We start from the raw sequence: 14,152 nt of genomic DNA on the forward strand, positions 1-14,152 counted from the left end.
ACTTCAAGAAAATAATTTATGGTGCCTAACATTACATAGGGAGGCTTTGGCTCTGTACTAGAGGCTGACAGCATCACAAATACAGCTTCCAGACATTCTCCACGTTGGAAAAATTAATATTTGCTCTAGCTCACTGTGTGAGAATGTGTTATGTAGAGTGGCTAATTTTTCTCTCCAGTGACGTAATTAATGTAGGTTTCAAATTCTTTCAGTTTATAATCATGAAGAGGATTCATTTTATGTACACCATGATATCATCTTACCTGCATACCCTCTCAGTGTGGAGTGGCTTAATTTTGATCCTAATCCCGATGAATCGCCAGGTAAATAAATGTCTTTAGGGTGCCAAAAGAAATCATAGCTGTCTAACAAAAGCAGTTTTTGAATATGAACTGTATGAGTGATGTAAAATGCTGTGACTAAATAATGGTGTCCTGTAGCAATATTAACAAGATGGAAAGCCAAGACATGGGAGGAAAAATTAAACATGATGGTGAATGTAACCGAGCACCCATCTCCAAATGTGGTTCTACAATCTCTTGCTTGCAGTACTTATGATTTGCTGACTTTGCTCAGTCCTTCAGCCAAATCACACAGGGTAGTGAACAGGTCACCAAACTGTCTGCCCTCAGCAGGGTCTTCAGCCCAGTTTCTGGACCCTTGCAATGTAGCCCTCTGCTCGGGCTTATGGAGAAGACTTGTTCCCCTGTTGGGTTTAGGCCACATGGGAAACCTGGGACTTCCCACAGGTCTGGGGTCCAGCACAGAAATCCTATAAACAGCAGCCACATACTGCTTCCTTCACTTAATTGCTGCTGTGTTCCCCAAACTTTGTTCATTACCTTAGGATTAAAGTTCTCTGGTCTTTTCTGTCTCCCAGGTCCCATTGAGCTCCTTTCTCCAGAGAGGAGTTCCTCAGCTTTCTGCTCCCAGACAGGAAGTGACTTGTTAAGACCCTGCATCTCCTTTTAACTGAGCCTGCTGGGCTTTGATTGGCTGCTTTCTAGCTTTTTTTAGGTAGGCCAGGAGAGCTGACTTTATTGTTCCTTCCTACAACAGGGTGTTGTAGAACCTCAGGACCTCCAGCAGGAGGCCACAAAAGGCTAGGTATACCATATCATAGTGAACAATATTTTTTTAGAGCGGTAATTACTTACATAGGTAACTGCACAATTCTTTTAGTGATGTCATTATATCAAATAACTGAAACACCAATACTAATACCAACAGAAAACCAGATCTATTAGGCAGACAAAAGGAAAATTTTTCTTTAGACTTGTTTGCAACTCTTTTTGGTTTTATACAGGGAAGTCGTGGCCAACAGAGTCGAATTTTTTTTAAAACACGCTAAAATTATATATTAATATTTAGTGGGTTTAATGTACTTGTTTTTTGCATTTTTCTCATTAATTGTGCTTAAGGGAGGATACATACATAGAAAGTTGGCTGTGAGTGCGATTGTTTGGCAGGATTCCTTGTGATGGTAGGGGTCAGGGCTCAGTGGTCTTAAGGCTCACTTTTGGTTTATGTATTGTGTTCGTAAAGCTCATGCTTCGGGGTTTCAGCCAACCACTGCTCATGGCAGGGTTGTGAAGACATTTCCCATGGAAGCCCCCTTCCCACCCAATGTATTCTGGACATTTCTTTTCAAAATAGTTTTGTCAGGCATGAGGGATGAGCATGTCTAGAAGGGGGCATTGCATGGGCTGGGGCTTGGAGTTGCCACTGAGTATTCTCTCTCTCCCTGTCTCTCATTTGTTTGGCTGGCTAGTTCTTGCTGACAAGCTCAGGATCTAGATGACTGGTGTAGATAAGGGCTCAGCATGGAATTTTCTCCTAGGTCACATTAGCCGTCATTGTGCTGGGAGATTTTTCACATTCCCTTGCAGTGCATGGATGCAGATCATTTGCCAGGATTATCTAGGTATATCTCACGGAACACCCCTGCAATGGCAGGGAAATGATTGCACTGGTGCAGGTTGGGCTGTCCTATTCTGTGCCTATGACACAAGTCTAATCTCCATGGGCAGTAATACTTTTGTCTCACTTGCGTTGTTGGGTTTAGTGTGTGGATGCTGCGGAGTGGTGCTGGTCAGTTACACAGAAGTCAGACAGTGAAATAGTGGTCCTTTCTGGCCTTAACCTTTGTAACTTGAGTAAGATGTAGGTTTTTGCAGGCAGTTTCTATTGATGTAACTTTAACTGGACACTAACCATGTCCAGCTGGTAAAAATATACCCTTGAAGAGCTCTGGGTGCACAGGCATTAATTACCTACTATATATTTGAGTGAGTCTGTTTGGGTAAGAAATCTTCCTGAATGGTAAGTGCTAAGACCGCCACATTTGTTATACAGCTTCCTCTTATCATAACTTAAAGCAAGGTAAGGCTTTGGTTGTGCCAGGAAAATGACATGTTGGTGCAATGAGGTTGCTCCTCATAAAACTATACAGAAAGGTTAGAGAATCACCAGGCAGGTGAAGGGGACTTATGGGGGGTATGCACCCTTCCCCTAATTGTGTCCCCTGGAGCTGCAGTGGCCATGGATAGATGCTTCTCACCTGGACCCAAACTGCTGTAGTAAGAGGGGGCTGCCATAGTCTTCTCTCCCCATGGCAGTCGGCATACTGAACCCCTCCTCTCCATACGTACCCTACAGCAATGATTTAAATGAAGAAAAACAAAAATTGAGTCAAGCACTCAAACGATACAGGGTAAATCTTCTAGTTGAAAATAAGTAGTGAAATAGTTTGGTTGTAGTATTCTGCACTCTTTGTGTATCGTAATCTAAATAAACCTTATAGCTGGCATTTGCTTTTGTTTCTGCAGGAAATTACATTGCAGTGGGTAACATGACTCCTGTTATTAATATCTGGGACCTGGATATAGTGGATTCTCTAGAGCCAGTTTTTTCCCTTGGAAGCAAAAAAGGAAAAAAGAAGAAAAAGGGAAAGAAGGTGAACAAAGTCCATTTACTGATCTGTTTAGATGGGCAGATCTGTAGGTAGAGACCAGGTCTTTGTCTTTGGTGTGTATGGTTATGTGCCTAGTAATGCACACAGATATTTTTATTTATCTGCCAGAGACTCTGCATCCACAAGATGGGATTTTTGTGCAGCTCACCAAAACTATAGGTATGACTCTGTCCAGTAGTCTACATATCATCTACTTCGAGTCCACACCTTTATGTAATTGAGAAGAGGATTTACTTTAACTCCTTCCTCCTTTAGGTTGCAAAGAACCATCTGAAGAAGGGTGATCATTCTTATTGCTGAAAAGTCTGGGCATATGAGGAGTATTTATAGTAGTATTTCATTAATTAAAATTAGCAGAGCTCCCTCACAGAGGGGTAACTGGGTTGCCGATGGAAAATTAGGAGGAGAAAGGATCCTGAATGACTTCCATCTACCCATACATCTAGTAAACATGACCTGTGGGATTGAAAGAACTAGGTTGATTTAATCTGGTAAAGAGAAGACAGCGGGGACATAACAGCTTTCAGCTACCTAAAAGGTTGTTATAGGCAAGAGGGGGAAAAAACTGGTCTTTTTAGCCTCTGATGGTAAGACAAGAAGCAACGAGAGTTAGTTACAGCAAGGGTAGTGTAGATTGGACATCAGGGAAAACTTCTGTCAGGGCGATGAAGCATTGGACTAAATTGCCTAGGGAGGTTGTGGAATCTCCATTTTTGGAGATTTTTTTTAAGAACAGGCTAGACAAGCACTTTTCAAGGATGATCTAGAAGGCACTTGATCCTGGTTATGAGTGCATGGGACTGGACTCTATCTTTCAGGTTCCTCCCATTTGTAGTATTACATGATTTAATATAAAGCAATGTTCTTTGTAACTTAACTTTAAAAAGCTGGGCATTAGAAGATGGTGAATTAGTGGGAACTGAGGAGAAAGGGACTGGGTGGTATAGGGTGGAAACCACAACAGTGGAGGTGAGCAGGGAGAAGTGGGGAGGACCCAAAGAAGCTCCATGCTGATTGCCAGCTCACAGGTTAAATATTTACCAAAGGGAGTAGCTGCTGCTGCATGCTGGCCAGATAAGGGAAGAGAGGCAAGCTGAGAGGGAGTGCTTCCATGCCTAACTCTTTTTGGAAAGAACATAGAAATGGTTTCCGCTGGTGGAAATACATTGTATTATCATGCTGTTCCTAATTTGTCTCTATAAGGGTATGTTAAGGAATAATAAAGATGTGTTTTTTTTCCTGGAAGCTATAACATTTTAAAGCTACTTTAAAATATATGTGTATACAGAGTTCATCTACACAGGGGGATAAAGATGGACATACTGATGCAGTTCTTGACTTGTCCTGGAATAAGCAAAACAGGTAAAGAACGTTTGAATGATTACAGACAGATAACTGTAAATTAACATTCGTATGTTTGTGTGAAATATTTATATAGACCTGTTACTTTCTTGCTTAAAGATCAACAGTGTAATGCCACACAAATGAAAATTGAGATAATCTCCCAATTTTTAAAAAAAAAATGTTTTTGTAATTTAGCATTTTTCAAATTTGTATAGGAAGCAAAGGTGGCCAGTTTGGTGGTCCTGCTGTCCTGGCATGGCTTAGTCCAGGCGTGTCCAACCTGTGGCCCACGGGCCGCATGTGGCCCTGGACAGCTAGTAATGCGGCTCCACAAGATCGTAAACTTTTAACATTATTAAGTGATTTATATACATTAACTATATTATATATTTTGTACGCGGCCCAAGAGCATCTTCACTCAATGTGGCCCAGGCAAGCCGAAAGGTTGGACACCCATGGTTTAGTCCATGGGACAAATCAGTATTGTTGACAGGCAACTCTGATTTGTGCCAGATTCCAGTGAATGGGATGGCTGATGTGCCATAGATGCACCTTCATCGCCTCTCCCTGCTTTCTGACTGGCAGGAAAAGAGGATTTCTAGCACAAGTATAGAACTGTCTCCATCTCCCCAGGATAACTCTAGGCAGGTAGAGTTCTCTGTTTCTTGGTTACAGTTCACGTCCTACTGCCAGAGCACACAGAGTTACCCTGCCAAAGGGCAAGCGATCAGGCTTGTATGCTGAAGTTAAGTGAAAAAGAAGGTGTAGTTGCTCTTCGAGTACTTCCCTTTGGGAGCTCCATTTCAGGTGCGCATGCACCTCTTCAGCCTTTCGTCGGAGATAAGGCTTACATCTTCCTGACTGAGCTAACCTTGTTATCCCCAGCCTTGCTCTGGCACATTTATACCTGGCCCTGCAGATTTCCATGACCAGCATCTGATGAATTGAGTCTGTGCTCACAAAAGCTCATGCTCAAAACTTTTCTGTTAGTCTATAAGGTGCCACAGGACCCTTCGTTGCTGCTTTTTTACTATTTCTCTAGTGACTGAATGAGCTTTTTATAGTTTAGTTATTTAGCTAAGCAGTGAAAGGATTCTTTCACTACTTCTCTCTCCCTTTCAGGGGACTTTCTTGTTTCCTGCCTAGCAGGGCATGCCTGGCTCACTAGGTTTCAAATGTTGAGTGGCTACGCCTGTAGGTGACAGCTGCTGTAGGTGTCACTTGCTTGGGAAAGTCTTACTTCTCTCAGAAGTGCAGTGTCTGCTTGGCCCTTAAATTCAGGATTAGGAACAACAAACTGTCAGGATGGCTGTCTGGGTGTATTATGGTTGTCTGGATATATGGTGCAGCACACTTTCATTCCCACCAAAAAGGGCGATAGTGTGTTCAACCAGATCACAGGCACTGTCAGTTGCATTACTGAAGATTGTGCCAGTATCTGAAATAGGAAGAGCTGCTACACCGACTTCAGTGTATATGTTTTTGTAACATTACAGCCTTGATTCATGCTGTCAGATTGAATGCAGCACTTGGTTCTGCCTCTTTTTCTGCGCGGCGGGGTTCACTTGTGAAGCTCCCGCTTCCATGTAGAGAAACCGCTTGGAAGTGGAGCACCTACCTAGACACTAGTGGAAGAAGAAGATGAGTGTGCTCTCTTTGTGCGGTAACAGCTCCTCTTCAAGATGTGTATCCCCATTCGTGCCCTGCTGCCCATCCTTCTCTTTTGCTTCAGACTGTTCCACAGGGGGCATTTGGGTGGAGAAGGAGGGCAGTTTGCCTGCACACCCTATATAGTATCCAGCACAAGGAGACATAGGGCATGTACTTAAGCTGACCAGACACTGCTAACTGAAAAACTGTGCTCAAGAGCTGAGGAACAGGGTGACCATCTGTCCCGTATTGGGCGGGATGGTCCCAAATTTGGGATGCCTTTTTGGCATCCCAACATATTTTTAAAAAGAGACTCATTGTCTCATATTTGCACACACACACACCCTCCCCACCCCCCACACTTTCTGCCAGCAGCTGCATGGGCCTCACTTCCCTCTGCTTCGAGCAAGTGTGGGCAGCTGTCACTTCCCCGGGGCTTGGGGAGCGCTGGAGGCTGCTCCTTCCCCAGGGCTCCCGGGAAGCGCTGGCACCTGCTGCCTCCTTCCCAGCTCCCTGGGGCTTGGAGGAGCCGCTCCTCCCCAACATATCTCAGGGAGATATGGTTGCCATACTTAGGAAGCACATGCACGCCTGAAGTGGCGTACTCCTAGGCTCCCATATCTCTGAGAACCACAGTTATGGTACGTGGTGAACAAGTTCTTCTTTCTATCCCCTGAGCTGTTTTTTAGTACCAGAGTTAAAACCGCATTCTCCTATGGCTCTTGTAAATGGCTTTTTCAATTAGATACAGTCTGATCTTTTCCTGCTGCTGCTAACTGTCTCTGAGGATACACTTGTCAGTTCTGCACACTCATTTGCAGCAGCATTCTTCTCAGAAAACTGGTTTCATCTGGATATTACAGAGAGGGGAAAAAAATCTCTTGGAGGTATTCACTGAGCATACCAAAAAATATTAGATTTTAATTGGCCAGATGTCTACCTTTGAAAAGTATGACTCGCATGACTAAGGTGAATGTGAGAAGTATTTGATGGTTTGGTCAGTGGTACTCATTTGCATGCAATATTTCATCTTTTAACACCAGCAGCTTGTAACTGGAAAGTCAACTTCATGGTGACTAAAAGCAGCTGATCTTTGTAGGAGTAATTTTGAATGACCTTATATAATATTAAGCCCCTGTATACTACTGAATAAGTGACTGGCATTCCTGGTTCTATGGAGTACTGAGTAATAACCTTCTTGACACCAGTGGATTTTGCAAAAAAAGCTAATTCTGACATGCAAAAGTTGGGTGCAACTCAAAGAGCAGTGTCAGTGCAGAGTTTTTAATTGAACTTTAGAAAGTAAGACAAGTTGTGACAGCTGCCTATAATTCACCTTCTGGCTGAAGGACCTTTCTGGAATTATTTGTAAAATGTCCTTGTGATCCACGCTGCACCTTTGTGTAAATTTCCATTCCATGGCACCTTTTGGGGAGACACAGTGTTGTAAAGGAATGTCAAATATTCTTCAGACAAGAACTTCCTCCTTCTATGGAAAAGGGAAAAGGGGAAAAAGCTTTAGCATGTTAAATTATAAGAGCTAACACATTTAGACTATAGTGATGGTTTTTGTTGTGCATTTAATAAATTTCTGACACTGCTGCTTGAGCTTTGTTTGATTAAAGTTCTTATCTCCATATTTAGGGCCCTTACCACCATTAGTTTAAAAATATGACTCAAGGGCCCCCCCATTTAAAGACCTATGCAAATGTGACTTCAACAGTATGACTTGTCTGCAGAAGATACTAAATAAGAGGGGTATTAATTATGTAGTTAGTGGAGATGAGGAAAATACTTGCCAAAATACAAATCCAAAATGGCTTTGTTTGTCTCTTAGCTATGTTAATACAATATTCAAATCTATACTGTATATCTCTAATTTTAAAATCTTGTCTTAAAATGTACAGGAAAGGAATAACTCCTCAAAGTTGCTTCTAGTTATGTCATGGGTACCATAGAGTTGACTGGAGAGTATTTTTAGGTATGGTGGAGAGAAACACACAACTGCATGAGAAGTGTTCTGAAAGTACATCTCTTCAGTACTATACTGGATTTTCTGTTCATAAATATGTAATTTATTATAATTAAATACCAACTTATTTTCTTCTGCCAAATTATCTTTTGTGTAGACCTGAGCTTAACAGAGACCAGAATCAGGCTGTGTATTTATGAAGTAGGGCCACTGTTTGTTCACATGCGTGCAAATGTCTGAAGCTTTTGCTTTTGTATGTTAGAAATGTGTTAGCAAGTGCCTCAGCTGACAGCTCTGTAATTCTGTGGGACATGTCTGTGGGCAAGCCAGCAGCGAATCTTACTTTACATACAGACAAGGTACGTAGATATTGTTATACTGCTTCGGTTGTAAAACATAGGAAAAAAATAAACTGCAACGTCTTACCTCAGAAGCTTAGCACCAAGCTCTAATTTTGCAAAACTGCCTTGGTTATAAGTGCTCTGTCAAATGTTTATAATTTTCTGAGGGAATCACTTTTGTGGATTACACTATAGTATTTTGGTTTGTGTCATTTTGTTTTATTCTTTGGAAAGTTTGAGGGCAAAATTAACTCCAGATTTTTAGGTAACCCCATGTCAATGTGACCCCCATGATTGTTTTAAGGAGGGGAAGCTGCGTGTTGCCATAAGTGACAGAAGACTAGATTGTCAGTAATTCTTTTATGGACAATGAGAAATGGTAACAATGTTTCTGGCACAGGTACATTTTAATGTATGGCACCTACCTATTATGATGACAGATGGTTTAGATATGCTTTGTTCTTTTTGTAATTAAAATGAAGATTCTGACTGTAATCTCAGTTATTTTGTTGATGTAGTTCACTGCTCTTGACAAACTTCTGACGTCCTCTTTTTGTTTACATGTGCATACATAGTTATACAGTTGCTTTGTCCAACTGGGAGCAGATTTATTTTACCCTTTAGAGCAGGGGTGGCCAGCGCGTGGTTCTTGAGCCACATGTGGCTCTTTGAGCCATTGAATGTGGCTCCTTCTCACCACACGCCGGGCGTGGTGTTGGCTGCTCTGCGCATGTGTCCCACCGCTTGGTGGGAGAAGGGCGTGAGTTGCTGGCATCATTAGAGGTGGAGGGGATTGAGCGGCCTGCGGGAGGAGGGGAGTATTGAGTTAGAGTAGGGGGGAAACAGGGAGTGGGGGTGCCTGGCTCTGGGGGAGGGGGATGGAAGTGGGTTAGAGCTGGGGGGAGGGCTGAGAGTGCCTGGCTCTGGGGGGAGGGGTGGAGTATGGGGTTAGAGTGGGAGGCTGGAGGTGACTGGCTGAGGGGGAGGGCATTGAACCATGTATTATAGATAGATAAATATATAATAAAAATCTCTGTGCACTCTATCCACGGCTCTTTGTCGCTAACTGGTTGGCCACCCTTGCTTTAAAACTTACTTTGTGAAGACTTTTTGGCATGAGGCATCATGTATTTGTAGTTTCACCTCTGCTGAGATCATCCTGGAAATCCTAAAATATACAAATATGCTTTATTTTATGAGAAGGTCCTAAGTACCAACAAGTGAAACAGGAGTTGTATGGAATAGTGTTGTACTTTATGCCACGTGACACAGACAGAAACAGATGTTAAACCCCAGTGTTTGTTACTAAAACTTTTCAGTATCTTTATTAGGTCCAGACCCTGCAGTTTCATCCTTTTGAAACACAGACCCTTGTTTCTGGATCGTACGATAAGTAAGTAAGGAAATGTTTTCTTTTTGCACTCGTATAAGAGGGTCTGGTGGCATCAGCCTGTTGTTGTTCCAATTGCTGGACACTTCCTATTATATGACTGTATTCAGTGGCTTGCCTTAGCTTTGCCAAATTTTGACTGTTTGGAATGAACCTTTTCCAAGCCTGGTGTCTGCATCATGCTTTTTAATTTATTCTGCCAGAATTGTTCAGCTGCTTCCAAAAATGAGGATAGGAAAAATGCTTCACCTTAAATAGATAAATAAATAACTCTGGCTATGTTTTCTTTGAAAAGCTCTAGCACTTCGGTGCTTTGGAGCAGGGACTTGAAATTTGGCAGCAGGGTATGTGGCCTTTGTCTCAGGAAGGTGCCTGCATTTGGTCGTTACAAGCTTTTGAAAAAATTCATGTTCACAAACGCTCAGTACAGGCTTATTGTACTCAATGTTACGCCCTCCCACTTAGCCTCGATGAGGGAGTAGATTCAGTGGACTCCAGAAAGGACATGTACCAGACCTGTTGGAGGTGTAGATTAGAGTGAGACCTGTGGGAAGGTGCAGGGGTGGGGAGAGAGCTGAGCATCGGCACTCTGTGAGCAAGTGAACTTGGAGGGAAGGTGTTATGCAGGGAAAGAGAACCAGGGTGCAGAGTGAAGACTGGGAATGGCTGGAAAGAGACTAGACCAGGTAGCCAGTGGAAGGATATTAGGAGTAGCAGACAATGGGAGAAGAGACAAGAGCTGAAGGCATATGTGAGTTACAGATTATACAAGAAGCTGAGAGGGAGTGGAACTGGGAACATCTGTGGACAGTGTCTGAGTTGTGGTATGTAGAACCCTGAGGCTAGGACTTGATAGGCAAAGTGATTGGGACTAGGATGAGAAGCCTGAGGACTGGACTCGTACAAAGGAACAGAACTGGAACAGGGACAGGTTGGAGAGAGTGGGACAAAAAGGGTCATGTCTGGGAGAAATGGATAGAAATCTGTGTCCCCTGGAAGAAATGTCTGTTCTAGAGTTTGGAGTGGAACCCAGGATTCCTGAGTGTCAACATTCAGGCATCTGATGAAGCGGGTCTTGCCCACGAACGCTTATGCTCCAAAATATCTGTTAGTCTATAAGGTGCCTTGACTACTTGTTCTCAAAACATTCCTGGCAGTCAGCAAAGATACTAATCTCTGGCAAAGTGTGTTGTTCCCCCATCCAGTGCTGATACAAATAGACAAGAGGGTGATAACCTACTGCTAGCCATTACTGTTATCTCAAACAGCAGATGTGCCTTCAATAAGGTAACGAAGGTTCCAACCCTGCTGGTGTGCGGTGTCTGTCAGTGCCATGCCGCACGATGGGATTTGAGGGTTTAGTTTGCTTTTTTGGAAGCAGGAAAATATACAGAACTGCATGGAAAGACCTTTTATTAAAGCTGGAAAGTCAAACTCTCAAAAGCTCCAAAATACCAGAAAAAGGGATTTCCTATGCAGCATGAGTTTGGCTCCCCTGTGTGTCTGCATTATGATACAGTCTTAAGTTATGTAATCACTACTGTTTTTTCCACAGGATGCCTGCCTGACTTGCTATATGGGGTGGGTCTGATCTGGGAATTACTGAAGATTTTGTAGTGAAAGAACCTGTTGCCTGTAGGATGCCTGTTTTTGTTTCTAGCAGAATTTGGGAGGTATGCAGTGAGTTTAGCAGAGAACTGCAGAAAGAGGAAAAGATGGTCTCAGGATTCATGCAGCCCTGGAGAATAGAATGCTGTCCCTGGCTCTCAAGTCTCTGTGTGACCTGTCATCTTGGGCAAATCATTCAAGCCAAAATTTTCACGGATGGGCACTAACTGTGTATTCTTTGGTTTATATGCCCAACTAGAGACCCTGGTGTCTGATTTGCAGAAGTGCTGAGCGCTGACAATTGCAATTGTAGACAATTGGAGCTGTGCTTTGTGTTCTATAATGCTAACTATGCTGATAGATAAGGTTCTGTATGTCTCAAATCGTATAAATAAAATTAATAGATACTTTTGACATTAATTTCTCTGTTTTCTACCTGTAAAACTGGGATAATGTCCCCTCATAGAGGTGTTGTGAAGATAAATTTGTTTGTGAGTCGCAATAGAAAAGCCAATAAGGAGATTGTGTCTTTGGAGCAGGAGTTGAATAACGTGTAGTAAATAACACCTGGGGTCACATGCTGCACAGTGCAAAGACAATATTGAGTAGCTGCTCATCCATCTTGCACACTAAATAACGCACAAGAGTCCTGTGCAAAAAATAGTATGTGATCGTGTAATTAAAGACTGTATCGAGATGCATGCTCCCGAGAGGACTGAATTAAGGTTGCATGCACATTCTGACGTTTTCTTATTTCCTAACTTTTGAGTGCTTGACTTCGTAACCTTAATAATGTTCTCTGAATTTTGCTTTTCATGTGTAACGTATTAGACAGAAGTGTTCATAGGGGAGTACAGAGGTTCCAACTTCGATATAAGCACTTTAGTGTTTCTTAGCTGTACTTCCTGCATGTATGCGCTGTGCTAAAGCACCACTCCTGCTGTTTTGTTTTATTTAGCTATTCTCTTAGCAGATCTTTGTTTCCGTTTGTTGCATCTGATTACTTCAAAGGATATAACTTGTTCTCATTTTTGCTGAGAGGGGAGTAGTTTGATCTGATTTATGATAGCCACTGTAATTTCATTCTATAATCGTGGTTTCCTATCTTATTTGTGGTCTAGTTTTTAATGCTTTGCCTTTACATTAATACCTTTAAACACTTTGTCAAAATCAGTCACACATTATCTTTGCTGTATTTGACTATTTCAGAAGTCTGGTATAGTCTTTTAAAAGTAGATGGCCTCTAGGATGGTTGTGAGCCTACTCCTATGCCCACTGTCCCCTTGTTTACTGAAGTTATCTGCTGGTCCTCCAAGACCATAAGCACCCATAAACTATTGCCGATTTCTTTAAAGTGTACTATGAGCTAGAAGCAGCTGAAGGCTTCTGGAGAGTGTCCTGAGAAAGAAACATTTGTCGGAATGTACTTTCATGACATAAGTCAAGGAAAGCTATTAAAAGCAGCTGTGCTGTAGCTAAACTTGTGCTGTTCTACTATATGATGGAAGATGTGATGTTTTCAGCTCAATGTTTGGGGGGTTTGTTTGCTTGAAGTTACAGGATAGTGTAGGAGCAGGTTACATTGTGGCTGCTATCTGCATTGAAGAATAGGTTTCTAAAGCTACAGTATCTGTCTTCCTTTCATTAACATCCCGGCCCACCAACGGGGGCTGGGAGTGGGGAAGCATTGCCTCCGGTTCCAACATTTCAAAGAGACCCAGAGCTCCAGCTGCCGCCGCAGTAACAGCAATGGCGGCCGGAGCTCTAGGCCCCTTTGAAATACCATGGGGCATACTGACACTGTCGTTAAGTCCTGTCTCTTCCAACTGTGGCAGGGCAGGGAGCCAGGCCCCCCTTCCTCCTTGCCCCCAAGGCTTCAGAGGCTATCAGATTGGCTGTTACCATCAAACATTTTGTGCATGAGGGTCGCCACGGAGAGTTTCTGCCCTCTTGGACTCAACACAAAAATTTTCAGTCCCTCGTGAGCCACTTCTTCTCCTCGGCTCTCACTCCTTCTAAGTGCACAATCTCCCCAGCCACTTCTAAAGTGTAATTTCCTGTTTAAAACATATTTGAAAATATACACAAGATGCATTTTTTTATAAATTGATTTCCTGAGTAGTAATTTACTTTCTACCAACTGCTTAATTGAAACTAGTAAAAGGAAATCATATGTGTTCATATTGAAGTTCTATGTTGGTGTATAAATGTAGCAGCCAGTGACATAGAATTTCCGGCGTATTGATTGTATCCGCATTTATCTGCCTCTTTTAGTCTCAACAGAATGGCTCTTGTATCCTCAAGAAACACCTTGGTCCATAATATAAATTCTTTCTTCAGCTTTAATATATTAATTTGCTTTTTCAAAGGTGAATGAGAGAACCCAATTTATATTTTCTGTGTATTGAAGCAGCGGTCCATTAAAATTCCTGAATAAACTGGGGAGGTCATTGCTAGGTGATGGTGATAAACCAAACTTCATGAAGTGTTCTGATGTGATTTCTCCTAGGTCTGCTGTCTTATATGACTGCAGAAGTCCACAGGATAACCATCGAATCTGGCGATTTAGTGGACAGGTTGAGAGAGTGATTTGGAATCATTTTTCACCTTGCAACTTCCTAGTGAGTATATAAGATATACTCTTTCACCACACACATATAGCTCTCATTGTGGCATTTTATCTGGTAGTTCAAAGCAGTTCATGAAATAGCGGTGACAGCAGCTGCTATTTCCTGGACTGAGTTGAGTTACCAGCATTTTCCATCTTAGTTGTAGAGCACTTGATGGATAGCCCCCTGACATGAAGTTGATATCTCTTTCACATGAAAGCAGCTCTACCACCACCACATTAATCTGTGCTGTTTCCTTATCAT

At 42.4% G+C, this 14,152-nt stretch overlaps 1 protein-coding gene across 3 annotated transcripts in view; it reads left to right on the forward strand.

The window, feature by feature from the left end:
• PWP1 (PWP1 homolog, endonuclein) overlaps window positions 1–14,152 on the forward strand; it is a 56,998-nt gene that overhangs the window by 16,467 nt on the left and 26,379 nt on the right. For all 3 annotated transcript variants that reach the window (XR_012647368.1, XM_075008073.1, XM_075008066.1), the window contains exons 6-11: window positions 213–323; window positions 2,829–2,956; window positions 4,263–4,336; window positions 8,203–8,299; window positions 9,613–9,674; window positions 13,789–13,900. Coding sequence is in view for 2 of the 3 variants with exons in the window: in XM_075008073.1 (XP_074864174.1) it covers window positions 213–323; window positions 2,829–2,956; window positions 4,263–4,336; window positions 8,203–8,299; window positions 9,613–9,674; window positions 13,789–13,900 (584 nt within the window). In the remaining variant the exon portion in view is untranslated. The remainder of the gene's footprint in view (window positions 1–212; window positions 324–2,828; window positions 2,957–4,262; window positions 4,337–8,202; window positions 8,300–9,612; window positions 9,675–13,788; window positions 13,901–14,152) is intronic.

This window comes from Carettochelys insculpta, chromosome 1 (genome assembly GCF_033958435.1).
Source record: "Carettochelys insculpta isolate YL-2023 chromosome 1, ASM3395843v1, whole genome shotgun sequence".
Taxonomy (NCBI): Eukaryota; Metazoa; Chordata; order Testudines; family Carettochelyidae; genus Carettochelys; species Carettochelys insculpta.